This window comes from Alligator mississippiensis, chromosome 1 (genome assembly GCF_030867095.1).
Source record: "Alligator mississippiensis isolate rAllMis1 chromosome 1, rAllMis1, whole genome shotgun sequence".
Lineage (NCBI taxonomy): Eukaryota > Metazoa > Chordata > Crocodylia > Alligatoridae > Alligator > Alligator mississippiensis.
Genome location: NC_081824.1, coordinates 103,201,640 through 103,225,808, shown reverse-complemented (window position 1 = coordinate 103,225,808; position 24,169 = coordinate 103,201,640). Strand labels below are relative to the sequence as shown.

Sequence of the window (24,169 nt, the reverse complement as noted above, 5' to 3'; positions counted from 1 at the left end):
CAACGAACACTGGCTAGCACCCACTGCTGCTTAGGAGGCAAAAGGCTAGGACCCGTCTCACTGGAACTGCTTCCCACCTGGGCTAGATGGAATACCAGAGGGAGGGCAGAAACATGTGCATCTTGTGGCTTACGAAGTGATGGTGCTTATGGTGCAGAGAGATTTTTTTTTGGTAAGCTTCAGAAGGAAAGAAAACGTGTTGGGTAAAATCTGTAGCATTTTGATTGTTTCTGTGCTCTAGCAATTAGTCTTAATGAGAGTTCTGGGGGGAGGAGATAAAGGAACGTTTTTGATTTCTGTAAGTCTTCACTCTTCCATGCTCACTTAAAGGAAAATAGAGCGACATTTTAATACAAGACAGTTGCAAGTTAAGATATTAGTTCCCCTTTAATAGCATGTGTGTTCAAACATCTTGACACTTACCATACCATAAATGTATACCTGGTTATGCAATTTCTGTTGTGGAGTACTTTTTCTACATTTCTCGAGGAAAAAAAGCACTTAATCTAAGGATCGCTCTTCCATTTTAAAAAGATTTGAAAGTGATACCTGCTGTTTTATAAATAACCCTCATGATTACTGAAATTAAAAAATTAAGCAGGTGGGGGGAAATGTTTCTCTCTTCCCCTCTTCCCACTTCTCCATTCTGTTCTTGATGCATTTTGTATGCATTTTGATTATTTTTTCCTGGGTAGCCTGTTGCATCATGCTCATTGTGAACCCTCCTTAGAGCTATACGTGAGAACTCTTTATTCGTGTTGTATATCAGTAACAACAGCATCTTTAAATCTGAGAAGGCAGCAAGTAGGTGGATGCACAGTGAGAAAGAGATAGAACAGGTAAGGTATTTTTGATGGCATTTCCTGACTCTTTAAAGCAAGTGAAAAGAAGAATCTTCATGGAATTCCTAATTTCCCAAATTATAAAAACAACAAAAATCATAGCATGCATATTTTCAAATATGCTCTTTCAGAAATTTAATTTAAAGGACTTTGTGGGGAAAAAATTCAACTTGAAAACCTTTCTTACTGCATTACTCGTTGGAGCTTATGCTTCTGAGTGTGGGTGTTTAATTTTCTTGAGAGGAAAACCAGAAAAAGAAAGTAACACATTTTTGTGTAATTAGATGGTTCACAGTGTTCTTCTCAGACCAATTTACTCATCTAAAGCATAGCTTTATTTATACGTTTTGTTTTTAATTTACTTGCTTAAAGAAATGTAGATAACCGAACACGTTAGCCTTCTCCTTTTTTACACAAGTTGAACGGACAAATGAAAGCAGCAACCTTGTCCTTACTTCAGAAAGCCTTCTCAGTCAGACTTAGTGATTATTTTTAACTTGTTTCCACTGAGAGGCAAGTGGAAACTTACTTTTAGGCTCACCTGATATTTTCTTTAGTCTCTCTGTGATCAGATATAGGGTATGCAATCTCTTCTGAAACACAGGTTATTGAATTAAAATACTTAAATGTATGTGTTTGTTGAATGGGACAACAGAGATTCTTTAGCAGTGGTGAGGCTGTTTAATGCTTCAGTGTCTTTGTCAATGTTTCTTAACCTTTTTAGACTCAAGGCACCCCTCAGAAATTGCTAGCTCTTTGCAGTTCTTTCTTTGCAAAGAACTTGGATTGCAACCAGTCAGAATATTTTTAATGCTGTGGCTTCCTGTGTGAAACTCTGGGTTTATCCTTGAATCATGTTTGTACATTGAACACTGCTACATTGCGTGGTACCCCACAGCAACCTTGAAAAGATATCAAGGCACCTAGTTAAGAATCCCTGCTCCGTGCATATCATATCATCCATACAGCTGTTGCAGTTGGCATCAGGAGGATCTTCTCTCTTCAAAGAGGAATCTTACAAAATTATACAGCCCTCTTAATGGCTCCTATACCCTTCTAGAATTTGAGGCCTAGCAATGCCCTGACAGTCCCCAGCTGCCAGCCACTGATACAGTTTAGAGCCATGTTTAGTTGCTCTGGTGTGTGCTAGTGGTCACCCTAACATACAGATGTCCAAATTGTAGGATGCTACAAAGATTGTTAAAAGAAACCGTGGCATCTAAGTCTCTTCTCTTGAGTTTGCTTTGCACTTGGGCATTAAGGGGGAGGGACGGCACTTTAATTAGTGCAGCTCTGAGAGCCGTGCTAATTAAAAGCGCCCGAAGCATCATTTGTATCAGTGCCCCCATGCTGAAAAATGGCGGTGGGGCGCTTTGAACTAAAGCTCGTTGAATGAGCTTTAGTTCAAAGCACCGCACTGCCATTTTTCAGCATGGGGACATTGATACACGTGACACTGGAGCACGGTAATTACCACGCTCCAGCAGAGTCAATTAGTCAAGTCTGCTCTGGCGTGCTGTAATTACGTGTTTGAAGCAGCTTCTCTGGATGTGTGTAAGAGCCACTTAATTGAGGGTGAGCAGCGTAAGTCTAATTTAGGACTATGTTAAGTTTTATAAGCAGTTTATATATGGGATGGTCTTTGAGCCTTATTTCACCTCACATCCTTGCTGAACCATTCCTAGGTTGAAGAACAAGGCTTGAGAAGCCTCCATCTACTGTCTTGTCTTCCTTACGTACAGTCAGGCAGCTTTAGAGAAACACAGAGTGATTGCTGCTTCTCTGCTTAGCTCGTAGCTGATGGCCTTATCTTCTTTGCAAACTGCAAGGAAACCCTCAGAATTTGGAAAAAATATCCCTACTATTCCATTCTAAACCTTGAGACGATTTTGGTGGCTTGTCACTGAACTTAGGCAGTACTGTCCTACCATGCATATAGTATGTCTTGCCCTAAGCTACTACAAGGAGCAGTGGTTGGGTTGTGGCTGTGGGTGCTCCCCCACTTTCTGGGTGGGTATGCAGGACCTTTCGGTGAAGTCACTTTCATCCTAACTCTCAGAAGTTCTGCTGGTATCTCCTAAAAAAATCTTTTTAATCAAGACCTTTCTCTGCTGAATTTCCCTGTCCTTGTATCTTTTTAGAGCAAAAAATATTTCTGGATTTACATTGTGCAGCTTCCTGCTCTTTAAAAAGGTGTTTTTTTAATATTTCCTGAAAAGTTTTGCCATATGAGATGTCCAGTATTTTTTCCCCTCTAAGCCCTTAGTTTTATCTTTACCTTGAGCAGAGATTGGAAGATTTTACCCTGTATCACCTTACCAAAAACAGATACATACTATGTATTTAAAATGAAGCTGATATTAATATGTAGTGTGGCATACTTTGGACGTACGTCATGTTGCGTCATCAGATCCTTTTAGTGTTCTCTTGAGACTCTGAGGGTGCCTATACATGTTCAGGGAGGCTGCTCTGACATGCTGTGATTACAGTGTCATAGCAGACTCGATTAATCGAGACTAATTGAGTCTGATGGAGCATGGTAATTACTGCACTCCAACAGACTCCAGTGTCACATGTATCAGCATCCCCACACAGAAAAATGGAGGCGGGGGTGCTTTAACTAAAGCTCGTGATGAACTTTAGTTAAAGTGCCCCTGCTGCCATTTTTTAGTATGGGGATGCTGATACACGTGACGCTCCAGGTGCTTTAATTAGAGCAGCTCTCGGATCCTCCTCCGCCCTCCGCGCGCACGCACACACACTCTCTCTCTCTCTCTCTCTCAGAGCATGTCTATAAGCACCCTGAATGTTTGCTTGAAAGATTCCTTGCAATGGAGCATGCACATGCACAAGAGGACATGTTTATCCCAGTCAGTTGAGACTGTGCAGCCATTCTTTTCCTTTACTTCTTTGGGTAAAAAAGCATTTTTAGATTATAGCGACAGTGGCCAGCACTTGCTATCACTGCTTCCCTCAGTCATGGACTAGAAAGGTGAGGAGTATGTGGGGAATGAATCTTCAAGTGTGGTGAGAAGGGAATAGATAAAATACCTGGTGATGGTGTTTAGTCTTCAATGTTCTGTAACTTTTCTGGCAGCAAGGAATAGGGGAAGTTTATGGAAAGAACAGATAGTGAAGAAAGAAATTACACTTTTTAATGCTCTAATACAGATGAATATAGTGCTATTACAGATACAAATAATATAACCTTTGCATGGTATATCCCCTGTCAATACTGTGTGTTTGGAAGGGATGGATAGATCTGCATATAACAAACGAAACTATGGAATGAAAATGAAGATGGTGACTTACTATCCTACAGTAGTATACACGGTGAAGTGTAGTTTGTATAACTTAGCAATTCTGACTTTCAGCTTAATTTAACCAAACTACTATTGTATATATTTTGTTTAAAAAGTGTGCGAGTTGGGGAAGGAGTGGGCATTGAATGGGTGTGTTGGAGCACTGAGGAAAAGAGTGAGGAGTAAAGTAGAATGCATTTAGGATCCTTGCCACTTGCCCCAGTGCCAAATATACGATCAGAGGACATTTCTACACTTGCAGTTAATTAAAAATAATAAAGCCTGGAAGTTATTGTACTGTAGTTTATCGCTCTGAGGTGCACTGTTTGAACATGTGCCCAGGACAGCAGCACATTGAGCTGGGTCAGAGCAGCCCCAGCTAGCAGGGGATTCTGGGGGTCAGCCCGCCAGCCTGGGGGTGCTCTGACCTAGCTCAGTCTGTTGTGGAGGGCTAGTTGGGGCAGGAGAGTGCTCCAGTGCGGGGCTAGCCAGCAAGCAGCCCCTGCACTGAAGCCCCCACAAGCCCCAACCAGCCACATCAATGTTTACACATGTGGTGCTGTGAAGTTTATTAGTTTCTTGTGGCCTAACAGGACTGCACGAGTAGAGGGAGGACGTTTGCTGTGGAGCTAATTCATCTACTCCTCAGTAAATGTCTCGTGTAGGCGTACCCAGAATGAATCATATGGGACCTGTTGCATAAAGGAAGATCAATTTTCTTAACAGTAAATGGAAGGTAGCAAAAAGTGTACCAGAACGTCAGTCACTGATAAATTCAAACGTTTAGATACATCGCTGTTGAAAAGAGGTTTAATGACGATAGTTCAGCTTTCCATTCCTTAGGGCCCCTCTCCACATGACGGTTAAGGCGTGATGGGATCTAATGCGTGATCCACACAGTCATGCCTCCTCCCATGCCATACATGCATGGCAGGAGGTGCAATTGTGGGATCCAGCATCAGATCCTATCATTCCTTACTGCTGGTACAGGGGAAGCCTGGGATTGCCATTCTGAGCTCCTGCTGCACCAGCAAATAGCAAGCTCATGCAGCTGCCAGTCCCACAGCTGGTGGGACTCCCGGTTATGGCAGTGTCCTTTGGCTTCTGGGATTGAGAGTCTGCAGCTGATGGGACTTTCAGCTTCAGCAGTACCCAGTGGCTGCTGAGGCTGTTCTTCATGTGCAGGGCTGAGAGTTTTGTCAGCTGTGGGACTTGCAGCAGCAACTGTGGGGCTCTGCTGGGACGGAGAATCCCCATAGCTGCAGGACTGCCAGCCCCAGCTGGGCATGGTGCACCCCTGCAGCTGTGGAGACCCTATTACATGTGCAAATTTAAAGCTGGATACAACCCAGCTATGAAAACATTACACATTTTTTCAGCTGGATGGACCTTTTTGTGGTGTAATAGTTTACTTAATTTGGATGTGTAACTGGTCTAAATTAATTGTGCAGTCAACTAGTTAATTGCACAATACATGTAAGGTGTAGAGGGGTTCTAGGGTACCAGTACATTCATCATACTCTGGAACTCAGTTATTGCTTTAACAGTCTATTCTTTTGTCCTTCTGTGCCTACAAACTCATCAGGGGAGATCAACAGCAAATAGGTAGAGCCCTTTTCTCCCCAGCACCACCTGGGGTGACAAGGAACAATGGTAATAAGCTGATGGAGAATAGGTTTAGATTAGAGATCAGAAGGCAATATTTTACAGTTAGGGTGGCCAAAATCTGGAACCAACTTCCCAGGGAAGTGGTCCTCGCCCCTCCCTTGGGTAAATTCAAGAGGAGGTTGGACGATCACCTGTCTGGGGTCTTGTGAACCCAGCATTCATTCCTGCCTGTGGCAAGGGGCCAGGCTAGATGATCTGTTCAGGTCCCTCCTGACCCTAGCTACTATGAAACTATATTTATGCTGCCCTTCTGCCATTGCTTTAAGCTTCTAGATCTCCAGGGATGCCTAGAAATGCCTATGTCATTCATTACTTGTTGCTTTGTTTCAGCTTAATGAAGGGGTTTGTGTTTCAGATTTTCTTTGCAAAGGAAAATGCCTTAATTTTTTTTTTTTATCCTGGGTCTGAGATCCTTCCATTTCTGCTCTATGTACATTTACTGTATTATATGTCTATTTATATTTTTGAAAGATGTATTTGAAGAATGTATGTATACATTTTCTGCATTAATTGTAACTAGCTGATAAGGATAAATAACATAAGCAATGTGCAGTGAGACTCAGAAAGGGAGCTGCTATCATATAAAGGAACAGTTTAGCTTTCAGAAAATGTTGTCTCTAACATGCTTTTTGTTTGGACTGGCCATCTGCTGGTTCAGTTTGAGGTCCTCACCTCCTCTAGTACTGCTATAGTTATTTATTTGTATGCTGCCCTTTGTAACAAAGGCTCAGGCTCAGCTTACAGCAAGAGAAACAAACTTAAAAGGGCAACTACAACAAGTAAAACAAAACGGGAAAATAAAACAGCATAAAGCAGATAGATGAAACCAAAAAATGCAAACAAAGCTGGAGACTGCGACATTAAGTGTTCTCAGTATAGCCCTAAATTTTTCACTTTTGATCCTGCTTTTGGACCTTTTTCCAATTATTGTTGTCCTGAGCAGCAGTTTTAGAAAGAATTTGTAAAGGCTATCATCCCCTAATGAGCAAGCACAGTGATTTATTAAAAGGACCGTGAGTTGTGAGACAGCTCTGTCACTGATACCTAAGTACTGTATTAACTCAAATATAAGACAACTCCCCAATAATTAGATTCTATGTATGGAAAATACTGAATTCTAAAAAATTCTTTTTCCAGGTATAGAATCTAATTATTGTAGATTTGCCTTGAATTTTGTCCCTCTCCCACTACTACAACAGGGAAAATAAATCGGGGGAGGGGGCAAGAGAGAGAACCAGAAAGACAGTTTGGGAAAACAGAAAATGCAGGGGCTGAAAGACCAGAAAGAAGAAACCTGATAATGAGGGAGAGGTGAGTTGGAGGAAGAGCCAGGGAGCCGTTTCCTGCTGCTAATGCCTCTAGGTTCTAGCCTGGAGTAAAGACCAGAAGATAGGAAGCAGCAGGGAGGCAGGCAAGCCTTCTTAAATGCAAAAGGAATCTGGAAACTTGCAAAAGCTACAGAATGCCAGTGAGGGAAGGGAAGGAGTCGACCACCCTGAGCAGTAGCACAAATGAACCTTAAAGGGACAGGCACACTCAGCTCAACCCAAACATGGATGAACCTTAAAGGGAAAGGTGTACTCGTTTTAAACAAGCATAAATGAATGACATTGACAATAGTTTTGCTTAGCTTCAGGAGTCTCTTAAGAAGGAAAAGATGGGAACGTGTTGAACCAAGTAAGAGAAGACATAATTAGTGGGCGCATTGATAAAGATTTTGTGGGCCAATGCTGATGGCCAATTATTAACAAGCCATATATCGGCCAATACAGATTCGATTGCCAATATGCAGCCTGGCAGCTTGGAGAGTAGTGTCCAGCTAGTAAGTCATTTGGGGGGAAGGGGTGTGAGGGGAGCAGATCAAGGCCTCTGTGGTGAGGGGAGGAGGGGCAGGCACTGCCCAACTGGGGCAGGATGGAGCCGGGAGTGGCTTATCCAAGGAGTGCAGGAAGGCAGAGGTGGATCCCGCCTCCATGTGCACCCCTTGGGAGTCGTGGGGGACATCTGGCCCCTGATCTGTGGACAGGGCGAGGGCAGGCTGCTGCTGTGGGCTGGGACTTGGGGTGGCGCAGGGCTCTTCCCAGCAGGGGCTGGGCTGGGGCTGCACTTGGGACAGGCAGTGGTGACACTGGGGTGGGGAGGGCAAAGGGGGGGTCTACAGCCACCCCAAAATTTGCTGTAGCCCCTCTGTAACCTCCCCTCCGAGTGCTGCTGCCACCTGCCACAAGCGCAGCCCAGGCCCAAACCCCCTGGCAGGAAGAGCCCAGCACTGCCCCTGGCCCCAGCCTGCAGCGGCAGTCCGCCTTTGCCACATGCACAGATTGGGGGACACGTGGCCCCTATGGCTCCCCCGAGAGTGTGCATAGTGATGGGATCCGTGCCCCCTGGATGAGCCACTCATGGCTCTATCCTGTATCCTGCCCTGGCTGGGCAGTGCCTGCCCCAGCCCCACTCCCTCCCTCACAACAGGGGCCTCGATCTGCACCCCCTGCCCACGCCCCTTCCCTCTCCCAACCGTTTCCCACCAACAGACTTACCAGCTGGACACTGCTCTGCAAGCTGCCAGGCTGGCTGTGTGTATGCTGCGGCTGTGCGCATGTATGTGGCATTTATTGGCAACATCGGTCACATCAGCCAAAAAAACCCGATTGCTGATAATGTCAATCTTCCTTTTATTGGTGCCGATGTGATGTTGATTAATGTATCTTTAGACATAATCTACTTACAAAAATATGGTATACCAGGGGAGAGGGATTATAAATACTTTGAGAAAAGGTGGAGATGGGAACTATCTTGGTCAGAGACGAATTAAATTAAAGTTGCAGGAATAATAATATTATTCAGGAACCCAGAGCTGAGAGCAAAGCAGGGAGAAAAAGTCATGAGTGTCAGATTGCAATGAATGATACTATTAGTCAGGGGAACAGAATTAGAATTTTTCAATGTACAGGCAGTCCTCGGACTTATGACACAATTGGTTCCTGAAAACTGCATCTTAAGTCGAAACGTTGTAACTCGGAGCCAATTTTCTATTAAGAAACAATGTTATAAATGGGGGATTGGTTCCTGATCCAAGGCCCGGTACCCTATTTTCACCAAAAATACCCCAGAATTTTGTACACAATCAATTATAGATGAGTAATATAGCTATGTTAATGTATTTATGTTGTAAATACCAATCATATTGATTTGGAAGGACTTCTTTGAGGTGACGTTGTTGGACTTTTTGAAGGGCTCCCAGTTGGACTTTTTGAAGGGTTCTTGGCTGGAGTCTTCTCAGGAGTCTTGGCTGCAGGTTTTTCTGGAGTCTTGTCTGCTTTCTTAAAGGAAGTGTCCAAGGAAGTTTGAACAGATGTTCTCCAAGGAGATGAGCGACACAGTGAACTTGTTTGCTGGTGTGGTGTCACATCGGATCAAACATTGTAAAGTCGAAGCTTATGTCATAAAGTTGAAACAGGTTGTCAATATATAAACATTGTAAGTGTGAAACGTTGCAAGTTGAAACGTTGTAAGTCGAGGACTGTCTGTATGTGCACTACTGAAGAGGGAAAGAATGTGCTCCTTAGAAAGCTAGCAGTTTGTGGTCAGAGGGAGACTGTGCATAATAGTGGGAGATTTCAATTGTATAATCAAAGTAGGTGACAGAACAGAGGAAGGAGGAAATGGAGCTTTAGATAGCTCATCCAGACTGTTAACAAATATAATAAAAGAAGAGTTCTAAGAGATGTGTAGACAGGGGAAAAAGTTTTTGCTAGAACAGCCCCCAGTGGAAAGAAACCATCAAGAATTGACTGTGTGTTTGTATCAAAAGAAATAGGGGTAAGGATGGAAGAAACTATACATGTGGGTTTTAGTGATCACTGGATGATGAAGGTGGAAATGAGTCTTGGTAAGAGCCCCACAAGAGGGAAGGGACTGTGGAAGTTAAATGTGCGGCTGTTGCAAGGTGAACAGATATGTCAGGTATACACAAGATGCTTGAGGGGGTGGCAAACACTTCAGAAATATTTTGGAAGTACCAGAGGATGGTGGATGATGGTAAGACAAGGGTGCCCCCTGTCCCCACTACTATTTTTGTCTGGCATGGAACCGCTAGCACAAAGAATAAGAAAAGACAAGGGTGTAAGTGGAGTAAAGATACTGGGAGGGAGAGGGGTAAAATGAGTACTATACATAAATGATATCTACAAGGATGCTGGAGGTAGCACCAACATTACCTCTGGAAGGTCCTTGGCCCAGATAAGATGCCAAACTTCACAGCTCACTGTTTTTCAGGAGCACCCAAAATGCACGTGTCAGATGATACTGAATTTATTCACGTATCACATGCAATCTTTTTGAAAATTAGCCATCCAAAACTGGTGTGTATGCTTTAAGCAAGGAAACTGATTTCTATGCCAGATTGGATACAGATGCTGGGATGGTAGCAGGGGGCTCTGTTTGGTACCAGCTAACTCAGGTCTGAACAATCCAGTATGATGGCGTAGAGGCAGAGTTGTCATCAGCATCCCTCTCCACTTCCGCCTGCTGCAGAGCCAGTGGCTACAGTTTAACCCTCTGGGCTGAGCAGTAAGTGGAGGGGGAGTGATGCTAATGAAGTGACTCTGTCCCTGCTCCAGGCAAGTGAAGCTTTTACCCTAGGTGAGCTGGTTCCATGGCACATAAGACTGAAAAATTCTGAGGTTTTTCCCTTCATTTTGCCTTCCCAAAACAAGGTGAAAGTCTTACTCACCTGCTACATGTCCCTGAATAAATACAGTATTTGCTCTTAATAAAAATGAGCAAAAATGTTTAGGAGTTGCTTTGCCTTTTCTGGGAGGAGAGAATTTTTGTTGGTGGGGCGGTTGTGATAAATAGCAGGACACCTTTACTCATAGAGAAGGGCTTTTTACCTGAAAATTGAAACAAATTTTCAATGCAAGTATAAATTCAAGAGAAATGAAAAACCCAGTTTAAATACATTAATCTGTTTTAAGTACACAGTTCCCTAATACTTTAGGGTTCTTGGTAATATCCATCACTGTTAACCTCTAAGCATCATACCATATACCAGGGATTGTCAACTGGAGTATGCATACCCCTGGGGGTACTTAAGAAGGCCCAAGGGGATACGTGCTGGCGGGCGGGGACAGAGTACTGCCATACACCATCCCACGCTGCTGTGCAGGCGCTGCATGCCCAGCTGCACGTGGGGGGCGGAGGAAGCTCACACACAGTGGCTGTTGCCACTCCACATTCAGCCACATGCAACCGCCTTCCCCCCTCCCTACCCACTCCACATCGGGCCACTAGAGGTGCACTGATCCAAAAATGTTGAAAACCCCTGCCATATACGTTTTATAGCTGCCGAAACAGTGTCTTTCCTTAGCCCAGTTTTATTGCTATTGGGACCAGGATTTAGACTGTGCAGTTTAAAAATAAATAGTTCAGACTTGTAATAGAGTAATTAGTAAGGCATATGAAATATGCCTGCATCTGCCATCTCCCCTTCCCTCTTGTTTTGATTCTGAATCTTTGAATTCTGAAATTAAGCATGTTGCTGGAGGAAGTAGTACAGGTTTCCCTTGCTTTCTGCGGGTTTTGTGTGTGCGAATTTGTTCTTATGCGATAACCCTTTTTATACCAAAAATTCGTTATATGCAGGGTAAATTCAGTCATATGTGATTGGTGTGGTGGAAGTCTGAGTGCTTTGCTCCCTGCTGCAGCTGCACTGTGACCCCTGCCTGCCCAGCGGCGGGATACATATGGCATCGCACGGCTTTTGGGGTAGCGGAGCTCAAAGTTCAGCGTCCAGCGGCAGCTGCCTCTGGCCCACACACAGATCAGGGGGCATGTACTACCCGGGCCAGCCAGGGCCTCACTCACTCCACTCCCTCCCTCACTGCTGGGGCCTCCATCTTTCCTCCCCTCCCCAGGGGATGAAATGTATCTCTATTTGTTACATTGTAAAGTGGGTTCCCTTTATGCCAATTCAGGTTATGTGCTGTTTTCCAGGAACGCATGCGACTTGGACGAGGGAGTAAAAAGCATCCTGTTCAAATTTGCTGATGACACTAAGATGGGGGGGGGGGGGGGATGTGGGCACACTAGAAGGAAGGAATAGGCTGCAATCGGACCCAGACAGGTTACAGGGGTGGGCTGATGAGAACAGGATGGGTTTCAACACTGACAAGTGCAAGGTGCTGCACCTGGGGAGGAAGAACCAGCAGCATACCTACAGGCTGGGGAACTCCCTTCTTGTCAGTGCAGAGGCAGAAAAGGATCTTGGAATCATTATTGATGCCAAAATGAACATGGGCTGACAGTGTGGGGATGTGGTCAGGAAGGCCAACCACACCTTGTCATGCATCCACAGATGCATCTCGAGCAGGTCTAAGGAGGTGATCCTCCCCCGCTATGCGGCACTGGTTAGGCCGCAGTTGAAGTTCTGCGTCCAGTTCTGGGCGCCGCACTTCAGGAGGGATGTGGACAACTTGGAGTGGGTCCAGAGGAGGGCCACTTGCATGTTCAGGGGGCAGCAGGGCAGGCCCTACGAGGAGAGGCTAAGGGACCTGAACCTGTTCAGCCTCCACAAGAGAAGGCTGAGGGGGGATCTAGTGGCCTGTTACAAACTAGTCAGAGGGGACCAGCAGGCATTGGGGGAGTCCCTGTTCCCCCGAGCACTACCAGGAGTGACTGGAAATAACAGTCACAAGCTGGCAGAGGGTAGATTCAGACTAGACATCAGGAGGCGCTACTTCACAGTCAGGGCGGCTAGGATATGGAACCAATTTCCAAGAGAAGTGGTGCTGGCTCCTACCTTGGGGGTCTTTAAGAGGAGGTTAAACGAACACCTTGCTGGGGTCGTTTAACCCCAGTACTTTTTCCTGCCATGGCAGGGGGTCAGATTTGATGATCTGCTCAGGTCCCTTCTGACCCTACCAGCTATGAAACTATGTACAGCATAAAGCGAGGGAAACCTGTACCTTACTTCTTTCCTTACTCCTGACTTCAGCAAGGAAAAGAAGTTACTTTTGGATTGTCTTTGCAGTGGTTATTGCTGGACAGAATACAGGTGCATGGTTGCAGGAAAAATGTTGTAGTCTTCCTGGTGTTTTTTGTTGGGTAGCTTTTTAGTTCCCATGAAAATTCTGGCTTTTCTTTTGGGACAAGATGGTTTAGAATCTAAACTTTTTCATGGTGGGTGCATCTACACATGATGCTATGTTTCCATAGCAATGCACACCCCTGATATAGTGTGTTGCTATGGTGACATAGCAACTAAAAATAACTGCATGGCATGCATGGCAGAGTACAGGCTGTACTACCAAAAGGATTTATTAAATGACAACGCAGTAACAAAGACGCTGTAGGGACGTGTATAGACACACCCAGTGCTGCTGAATTGGCACTTCAGTCAGACAAGTAACAAAAAAAAGGACAGTATAAATTTGCTTATTTATCTCAATAAGCATTCATTGGGAAACTAATTACAACCAGTTAAATGCCAAAGTTGATAACAGTTTCACTTTTGAATACATTATCAGATGCATCCATCAGCTGTGGCTGCACACATGGCAGGTCCAAAAGTTCATAGCCAAAAGAAGAAGCTCCTGCTGCAACACACGTACTTTCTAACTAAAAGAAAAGCATTTAAATAAATTACAAGCAGAGATGAATGGGTCAGATCTGGGACTAAAATTACAATACAACAGCAAAGAAAATAGGAAAAGCATACAAGAGGTGAATAGTTTGAGCTGAGTCCACTGAAGTAAAAGCATGTCAGGCGCTTCTAACTCGTGGACTAATGTTTGAAGTGCGTGCACAGAAGATTTCTCTTCTCTTCTCTTCTCTTCTCTTCTCTTCTCTTCTCTTCTCTTCTCTTCTGTAGCAGCATTTCCTATTTTTTTTTTTATGAGGAAGCCACATGAGGAGGTTGGTGAACCAGTGGTTCTCAATCTTTTTAGACTCAAGGTGTCACAACCCAAAGTTGTGAGTTTTTGTTTGTGTGCGCTTCAGCATCGCTAAATTATGTTCCCGCTAAATTGCAGCTTCCTTGCACGGTGGAGTTCTCTGCTGCAGGAGAGAACTCTGGTGCAACGGAGAATTTCCCGCCAATTTGTAGCTTTCTTTGCATGGTGCATTTCTTTTGCATCCAAGAAATGCACGGTGCAAAGGAGTTTCCGCCATTTGTATGAAGATTCATGCCACGTCATTGGCCGATTCTAATACATGCACACGTGGCGGCTAGCGATTGGCTTGCTAGCCGTATAAAGAGCTTGGGTGGCTTCCGCCCAAGTTGGAGAGAAATCAGTTAGAGAGCGTGAAGATCTCTAAGCACTGCGGATCCTCACGGACCCAACGCATTTCTTAAGAAGGCAACAGAGGTTTAAACAGCCTCTGGCCTCTCCCCATCGCCGAGCACAATCCTAGACGTATCCCTTTCCTATATACTCAAGATCCGAACCCACGGAGCTTTAATAACTCCGGGGCCAGAGAGCCGAACCAAACCCACGGAGCTTCAACAACTCCGTGGGAAAAAAATTGCCGAACCCGCGGAGCCCTAACAACTCCGGGGCCAAAGAACCAAATTTGTTGTAGTCCTCCAACGAGGATTGAAGCGGAGCTGCACCTGGAAACTGTCCAGCCTACACCGCGACCATCTTGGGTGTAAGTAAATAATCTTTAAATCAACCATTGCGCCTCTGTGACTAATTCTAGCCCGTGTGTGCCTTGCTGCCGTACGGTCTCCTCCGGCCCCGTGTGCCCGGGCTGCTGGCCGCAGCCTGCATGCGCAAAGACAGGCCCGGCTCGCCCCCGGCCCGCACACAAGGCACCCCTCAAAATTTTCAGAATTTAGCGGTACCCCATTTCAAAAACTAATATAATGGTTATTGTAATGTAAACTTAATGATTATTACTATATTGTAACATAATATAAAAAATAACATGCACCCCTTCAGGCACCTTCCTTGGCTCTGTTTGGCCCTGTGCACATTTGCTCCCAGCACAGAACCTGGCTCATGGACCCAGTTACTGCAGGAGACTGGGAACAGGCAGGCCAATTTTTGACCTTAGTTATGCCAGGGTGATACCCCTTGAACTGTAGCCCAGGGACTCGCATGTCAGAGATTGGAGCCACCTTCCCCCACGACCCCTCCTGCCAGCCCTGGAAACGTGAGACGGGCCGTGGATAAGCTGGGCTGAAAAGCACTGCTCTGTATCCCTGTGTCTGCCCATCTATGGTAGTGTGTGTCTCAGAGTGGCCAGTACAGACCCTGTTGGGTTGGGAGGAGGAAAGGGGAGCAGCCATGGGTGGTGATTGGCTTTGAGATTTGGGGCAGATGTGGGGAAGAGCAAAAGGTGTGTTTACTTCCTTACACAAGGGCTGGGCGCCACTAAATCCCAGCTGAGAATCACTGGTATAGCTGCCTTTCTTCTGTCACTGCTATAGCTGTCTTTGAAATCATGTTTCAAATCAAACAGCTCTACTGTTTCTGTCTTTACAGTACTGGGTTGTGAGGCTCTGTCTGACCCAGACTGGTATTCTGGCATTTACCTGTGCATATCTTTTTAGCCTATCTTAGTCTTCAAAGTAACTTGTGGCAGTTGCAGTTATCTAGATCTTGAACAGTTCACTGCTTTCAATGGTCTTGCTGGGTCATACTTGGTTAAAGGTTGCAGGAAAACTAAGGTGCTTGACCAAAAAAATAGTAAACGCTACCTGTTTTGTTTTTTTTTACTTCGGGATTAAATATTTTTTTGAAATGATGTAGTATTGGAAATATTGTACTTGAATTAGTACCTGGTTAGAATAACAACACTTTACCAAGCCTACAGTTAGGGAACGAGAACAGCATGGGCAAGGCTGAGCCATGTGACTTAGTGGAAGGTGATGCTCTAATGAGAAGATTAGCTGCTTATTTCTGGTTGTCTATAGGCAGTGATGCTAAGCACCAGTTGCTGGCACAGGAGAGCTGTCAATCAAACCACAGTAACCTCTGTCTCACCTCTGTTAACTTTCCCCAGCAGTCTCTCTGTGGCTCATACGTTATATTTTGCACTCATTTAATATTTCAGCTTGGGGCTGGAAATGCAGGGAAAAGTACAATAAATCAGTAGGATCTTTTCATTTTATAGGTTTTTCTTCTTGTATGTTGTTTCCCCACAGGAAGTTCCACTTTACAGTTTAACCCACTTAACTTAAGCCAACTGACTCAAATAGTAGAAAGCAAAGAAGCAAAGTATTTCTTATCCACGCTTTATTGATAAGTTTCCCTTTTTAGCCTCTGGTACTTCCTTTGTATCGCCTGTTTACTGGACGTCTTCTTCCTCATCCTGAACAGCCAATGGATGTCCTCAAACTCTGGCTATAGGTCTTGATCAATCATAGCTTCGGTGTAGCTTCCATACCATGTGGTTTTGCAGTGGCATGTATAAATACAGGGGATTGTGATTCAAGCTATGTGAAATTTTGTCTGTAACCTTTAGGAAATTTTATGAGAACTTATGTTCTGTACTAATTTTTTTAAAACTTGTAATTAATTTTTTTTAGAAAATACAGAAGTGAATGATGAATTATGTAACGTTCAGTGGTATAAGCACATGTGCATTGGTGTGTATATCATTCCACTGTATGCTGTACCATTACCTCCTCAGAGCTGCAATCTCTCCTCATAGCACATGTGCACACTCACTCACATGGGCATCTCTCTTGCTGACTTGCTTATCTTGGCTACACAGGCTGTTTGGTGAATCAGGGGAAAAACACTGACAAGTGTGAGAACAGTAGTAACAGGTGGAACTCGATAATCTTTTTGTAGACTCTTAGCATTAGAAAATTATATTAATCTGAATATAGAGAACAGTATGTTTTTAGTTTTAAAAGTTCAGAAGTAGCTTATGCCTGATCCACTATCTGTATATGAAAAAAAGAGAGAAAAAAATTAGAATTTATGGTGACTGTTTAGCTAGAGAAACCAAAAGAAAGCGAGTTTTAGAAAGGGAATGCTTGTTCATTGTTTCCTCTGCAAATAGTAAACATTAATAAACATAGAGTGCATAGAAACTCAGTTGTCTTTGAAGAATAATGATGTCAGGTTTGGAGATTAAATACAATTAATATGTGAAACAGAAGAATTTTAAAGCTCCTTTAAAAAAATCTCAACCCAGCCTTTACTATGAAGTTACATTATTAGAATATATTTCCTATATTTATAGTCTTAACACTAAACAAATACACTGGTAATTTAATAGAGGGCCAAATAGGTAGTTTCTACCTTTGTAGGTATGGCAAAATTGACCTGGAACAGAAAAGCTTTCTGAAAACCTTGTTTTAATCTGTGAGAATATTGTTTTAGATTAAGATATTCAACTTTAGTAATGGAAAAAAATGGTGGGGGGGGTGCGGAAAGTACTGTATTAAAAATGATTGCACAGTTTTTGGAAAGTGAAAATGCAGTTGTCTGGCTAAGAGCACTGACGGGAAACAATTATTAAATGGTAGAGTTTATAGATACCTGTTTTTCCAAGATATCCTAGATTATTAGCTGGTGTCATGTTAAGAAATTCTAGAAGGGCGCCTTCCTGTTTTAGCTTTTCATCTTTGCTGTTGACATTTAGCCCTTTGGTCAGTAATGCTGGCAGGACTTTTGTGTTGCACTTTATTTACTTGATGCATCTTTCTTTCCAGATCATTCAACTTCAAGTGGTACTTCCTCGTTTAAACCCAGCCGATCATTGGTCTCTGTTCCCACTGCCCATGTGATGCCGTCTAATGCCAGCTCTTCACTTTCCAAACACAGGGAACCTTTCAAGTGTGATGGTTCAAAATGGAGTACAAGCCTATTACGGTCAGGAGGAAGCAGAAATCAGGGCACACTGGACAACTCTCTGGACATGAAGGATGCAAGGCCTGTAAGGAAATGGTCATCCTTGTCTAAACTCAGCACACCAGATACCTGCAGTCAGGATGAAAGTATCCATTCAGAGGACTCCAGGGCTAGTACAGACAGATCAGGGAGAGACAAGACCATGTCACCACAATTAAGGACAAATGGGCCAAGTTGTTTGCATACTAGTATGGAGTTGCTAAAAATTGAGGATAAAGAAACAGGGAAAAAACAATTGTCTTCACTGGACTGCAAATACAAATTTGAAAGTTGCAGCAAAGATGACTTCGTTTCAGACTCCTCTCATCGGAGACATGCCTTAGATATGACCTATAGTGCCTTACCTGAAAGCAAACCCACCATGGCCAGTTGTGCGGCTTTTGGACAAAAATATGCAACTTTGCAGTCTGTGAGTGGCGTTCCCATTCAGCCCTCAGTGAGGACTCAGATGTGGCTTAGAGAACAGTTGCATGCAAATCCTTTGGACTGTAGGACTGCAGAGGAGTCATACAGTTTAGTAGCCGGGCAACTGCAGCAGCTTGAAGAACTTAGAACGGGAAGTGAACAGTTTATGCAGGTAAGAATAAAACCTGGTGTGTGCTGCCATCAGGTGGCTGGTAAGCAATAAGACATCAAACGTTTTTCATTAATGCTTGGTGCAGAATTCCTCTTATTTCACCTAAACTACTGCTGTTTTAAAATTTCTGTTTTAAAACTTTAGGAATTAGTATGAGCAGCTTTTCATTAATCTTGATTATTGTTTAAATGCTAATAAAGTGGTGCAGTTAATTTTTATATCTACTTGCAGTTAGCCATACTGGACAGTTTATCTACTTGGGAATGGCACTCCTGCTTTTTTGCACTTGTAATGTGCATGGCGCATCTAGTAGTATTTATGAGACATTTCAAGAGAGGCTTTAATTGAAACAATAATATTAACATGAGTCAGAACATACATTATCTGAATTTCTACAGAAATTGAGTTACTGTTTGATTCAAAGTTGAATCTTGGTAAGATTGCTGACACCCACATACTAAAAGAATGGCCACTTCACAGATGTTTCTCACATTCTCAGCTGGGTTTATAAAACACTGTCCTATTTTCCAGTCTGGTCTCTCTTGTTTTTTAAATATTCACACATTCAGACTGGTTTGTGTGAATATGTTTAATTTTTCTGTATTTTGGCTGCTTATCTTTGCAACATTTTGCCAGGGCTCTTTTTTTCCCCTAAAATAATCTTAAACAGATCATTTTAACATGGTGATCCCCAAGCAGGTGACAGTGCTTTGTAGCATTTTTTCCTGCTAAAGAAATGGCTAGTGGAAAAGAGTGGTAAAATGAAACACTCGTGTTTACACATGGAAAGCAAATGCAGCTGGCAAAAAACTGTACATTTTGATGTGAAAGCTTTTATGAAAAGACAAACTAAAATTAGGTAAGAATAACATTAATGTGAGTTCAGAGGCAATTTAGCTTTGGATATAAATATCCTTAGTCCTAAGAAAAAAGAGAACATCTTAAATACTCTTGGCAGCACTGACTTTTTTTTGTTGACAGAGTTCTGTAATACCATCCATCCTGTGTTGTAGGGAAGACTGACAGGCTGGAGGTTCTCAGAAGTTCAGCATTCTATTCTTCGTGGCACTTTGGACCTTTTTAAAAAGCTTTGCTTTATAATAAACAGCCTAAATCAGTTTTTGGAAGTTTACATAGCCCTCATTACTATAGTATCATCAACATAAGTCATTAGCAAGTATAATCTATGTGTGTCCTGCCCTGGGACTGCCTCCGTTGATTGCTGTTTTATGCTAGTTCCCTTTCCTGCCCCCTCCATGTTTTACTTCTCAAGAAGACTTTTTCTTTCTTTCTTTTTTTATTTTGCACACCACCCGTTTGCCAATTTTGTGTGTGTTACACTTGTTTCTTGGGTGTTCGTTGTAGCTGTGTTGGTCTAAGAATATAGGCAGGCAAGGTTATTTGGGTAAATATGATGTCTTTTATTATACCAACTGAATAGTTGGAAAAGACCAGCAGACTCTCTCTCTCTGCCTGAAGAAGGATGCCTGTGCCCAAAAGCTTGCAAAGAACAATTTTTCCGGCTGTTCAGTTGGTCTAACAAAAGATATCACAATCACCCAAATAACCTTGTTTCTTTCCACTTGCATCCAAGTTGTGATTAACTTAAGCAACTCTTTATTATAATACGGAGTCTAGCCCATCATTGGAAGAGTTGACATTTATATTATGTTGTCTAAAAATGGATTCTTATTCTGAGTATTGCCTTAGTAAAAGGGGGTTGTTATAAAGAGGAAATGTTGGCTTTCACAACTGCATTACCCTTCTATGCCAGTGGAATTAAACTAGCATAAATCTGGAGTGACCCAACACAGTCAATTTGGCCCAGAGGCTTGAAGCTCAATTCTGGTTATTGGAGATGTAACAACCAAAGGCAGATTTGGATTGTAACCTTAATGGGTTTTTTTAGTTTGTCTGAATGCTAAATTAAGTTTGTTTTTTTTAGCTTGTTTGTTTAAATATCTTCAGTACTTTAGTATTTTCCCTAAGGAGCGATTTAAAAGGTTCCTTACCTCTCTCATCTTTATAGTTGGCACACTTAATGACAGGTTCTGTTTTGTAAGGGTGGCTCTAACCCTGATGGGGATTGTTCTTTTACAGGTAAAATTACCTTGGGAGGAAGTTGAGGCCTCTGTCAGCCTCCTCTGGCCTTAGTACAGGCAGACCTTGGACTTAAAACACAATTGGTTCCTGAAAACCATGTCTTAAGCTGAAACACTGTAACTTGGAACCAATTTTTTCCCATAGGAAACAATGTTATAAATGGGGGATTCGTTCCTGAATCAAGGCCCAATACCCTATCTTCACCAAAAATAACCCAGAATGTTATGCTCATTTAATTATAGATGAGTAATATAGTTACATTTATGTATTTCTATTCTAAATAGCAATCATAGTGATTTGGAAGGACTTCTTTGAGGTGACGTTGCTGGACTTTTTGAAGGGTTCTTGGCCAGAGTCTTCTTAGGAGTCTTAGCTGCAGTTTTTTTTGAAATCTTGTTTGCTTTCTTAAAGAAAGTGTCCAAGAAAGTTTGGACAAATGTTCTCCAGGGAGATGGGTGATGCAGTGAACTTGTTCAGTGGCGTGGTGTGGCATCGGATAAAGTTTTGTAAAGTCGAAACTGACATCAGAAAGTTGAAACGGTGTCAATTTATAAACATTGTAAGTGTGAAATGCTGTAACTCGAAACATTGCAAGTCGAGGACTGCCTGTATAGTACTCAGCGTTTTTAGACTTGAGAAACCCCTCAGACAATGCTAGCTCTTAGTTTTCACTCATTTTTTGGTTACAGACAAATAATAGAGCAATTTTTCTGTTGCAGGGAACTCAGAAAATCCATGATATGTCAGAATGTTTCTAACGCTGTGAATTGCTATTTGAAACCTCTGGGTTTATCCTGTGAATCATATTTGTAAACCTAACATTGCTAGCAGTGCCCCATGGCACCCTCGACAGGATCTCAAGGCACCCCAGGGTGCTGTGGCACTATGGTTGAGAACCACTGGTATAGATGGTATTCTGATGGTAGAGAGGGGAATTATCCATTTGGGAGATGGTCTGTCAGGGTAGTTAGTAGGTAGAGCTAAAAGTGGTCTCTATACATGAGTTTTATATATGAATATTTCTGTATATATTACTGGTTCTGCCTTGTGTTTAATTAGTCAGTCAAAGTAAGGTTGTCTTCTGTGTTTACTTTTTTGTGTAGAGGTCTCTTCACTTTCATACGCACAAGTCACATCATTTGGTTGGAAAGATTGGTATTACAAATAAAGCAACTTAAGTATTTAAACACTTTTATTTAGATTATATTTTGTAGGTGCTGTTTTCCTACAGTTTGTTTTTAAATGGGGGGGGGGTTGTTTTTAAATAGTTTTTTAGTTCTGACAATTGGATTCCCCCTCCTTTGCATGAAGATAAAACTCATGGTTTAACAAAAATGAACTCTTGCATATATTATATGATGATTATTTCAAAACCTCTCCAGTTATTTCTGTATAAATGAACACTGATGATCAACAATTAAATTCTGTTTTGAGGACAGAGTCATCATAGAGCAAAGGCCATTTTTATCTTTTTGGTTGAATTTGTAAATGGATCTTTCTGCTTATTTCATTTTCAGAACGGTAGCAAATTTAAAATGAAATAATTCCAAGCAGTCTTGTATTTTTGTTTTATACTTTGGGAGACCAGGTCCACCCAGATTTTAAAAAATTCTGTTTTATGGGTCAGATGGCAGGTTTAGGAAAAATACTCTGAATTACCCATGGAGGAGACTGTATGGCTGGCATGGGGTAGGAAGTTGTACACAGTCATTTGGGGCAGAAGAGAGTTCCTGATTGTCAACACCACTTATGACCAAGTGGTATTGACAGGCTTTGAAATATGACCACTCTGGTCTTATTCAGGTGAGAAAATGTGATTGTAACACAGAAGGAATAGGGAGGTTTAAATATGTTTTTAGAGGAGTGGGCCTTTTTTTTTTTTTAGATTTATAAACAAATGACAGAAGTTTTAAGGAAAGGAGAATAGTTTCCCTGTGCTAGCACACCAGTAGCCAAATTGGTGCAGTTTTTAAAGTCACCCTAAAAGCTATTAATAAAATGTGTTTTTACTTGAGAGTCGTGTCTGTACCTCAGATTTTCCTAAATACGATTTGGTATATTTTCTGAGAAATAGGAAAAGTTTGCGAAAATTCCTTTTATTTAGAAAAAGAGAGAATCAAAAAAGCAGTGATATCTGTGTACAGTACTATTAACAGGACAATAAACTATTTTTTAGAAGTTATCCTAGAAAGTAAAATTCCTTTTCACAATTTTCCTCTTTCTTTGCATGTTACCAAAAATAATTTTTTATTATGGGTGACAATTATTTAACTCTGCAGTAGGAAAAGTCCTAGCTGTTTGGAAATGGGTGTGTAGATTTCTCTCAAAACAACTTCAGTACAAGAAAGAAATAGCCCACATATGGCATTTAAAAACACTACTGCCAACAACAGAAACAGCTAACAAAATTTAACTCTGACACAGAATATAGGACAAAGATTTATAGATTTTAAGGCCAGATGGAGCTTGCAGTTGGCTAATTTGACCTCTTGCGACACAGACCATAGAACTTTCCAGTATTCATGTTTTCAATTTCAGTAGCTGTGTTTGGACTAGAATACCTGCAGCATCTACCGTCACTTGCTGATGAACGGATGCTATTGTTATGTTAGGTCTAGACCATATATTTTGGTAAAGCATCCAAGTTTTATTTGAAAATCTGAAAGTGATGGAGATAGTGCCCTAAGTGTTGCTAAAGATTTACAGTGCCTAATTATCACACTTAACCTTGTTGGTGTTATTGCTACTCTGTTTGTATTCAACCTTTTGTCACTGTTTTTGGTATAACTGTGTCTGCTAAATTTAAAAATCTTAATGATCAAATTACTTTGCCCCATGCTGTAAAAGCTAATTTACACTAACCATTCATCATAACATGCTCAGCAAGCAGCCAAGGTGAAAGTATCTATTAAAGAGTATTCCTTTTGAAAACTATAGAAAAGCTTCAGTGGATCAGCCAAATACCTCTTTAAAGGAGATGTATGTTACTTAGAAGTAATTAGATGATGTTCACCTGAGGCAGTAATGTTTTACATATCTGTTTTGAAACAGACCTCAGGGGTGGTACTAGTCTTTATGGATTTCTCTAACACTTTGACACTATGTAAGAGTTTTGAGGTTTTACTAATCTTCCCTGCTGCGCAGCATTGCCGAGTGTATAACCTTTCCTCATATCCTTTCATCTGAGATGTGTAAATGATCCTTCAGAGAAGCTGATTTTAACATGATTTTAGAGCAGGAAAGATTTGCACTGCATTTCTGTACCATCCTGCATTACACTTATTTATCATCCCATATAGCTGATCTTTTAGTGCTCAGATCTCCAATTTTTAGGCTATTCTTTTCCTGCAAAGCAGGGGTGGACAATCTTTTGCAGTTGCAGGCCACAGCTTGCAATGGTGGTTGGTGTTGTGGGCTGCCATTCCCCTCTACTTTCTCCAGGGATGGTGAGGAGAGGCTGCAATGTGAAAAGAACATCTCTCCACATGGGCTGGAGCATCTGGCCTGGAGCAGCTGGAGATGATCAGTGTGCCGTTAGCAAAACACAGACTAGATCAAGCAGTTGGGGAATCAGTGCACCCTTAGTAAAATGCCGACTGGATTTCATTGAGGGTGGATCTGGCCTGCAGGCTATAGGTTGCTAACCTCTGCTGTAAAGGAAAGGGCTGCCTGATTAAGCTACTGTAAGGCAGGAAAAATGGGCTGTTACATAAAACGGGCTTCTATTGCCTTGAGAAACCCTACATAAAATTTGGAGGGATGAATATCTCCCTTATGGCTGTGAGAGGTTTGAGTATGGATATTTTT

The 24,169-nt window shown here is 42.3% G+C and overlaps 2 protein-coding genes across 3 annotated transcripts in view; one reads left to right on the top strand and one right to left on the bottom strand.

The window, feature by feature from the left end:
* Nucleotides 1–24,169, top strand: part of CEP85L (centrosomal protein 85 like) — a 200,968-nt gene that overhangs the window by 67,266 nt on the left and 109,533 nt on the right. For both annotated transcript variants that reach the window (XM_014597387.3, XM_019479562.2), the window contains exon 3: nucleotides 17,484–18,259. In XM_014597387.3, the coding sequence (XP_014452873.2) occupies nucleotides 17,484–18,259 (776 nt within the window). The remainder of the gene's footprint in view (nucleotides 1–17,483; nucleotides 18,260–24,169) is intronic.
* Nucleotides 1–24,169, bottom strand: part of PLN (phospholamban) — a 57,838-nt gene that overhangs the window by 16,470 nt on the left and 17,199 nt on the right. The gene's annotated exons all lie outside the window — the stretch shown is intronic.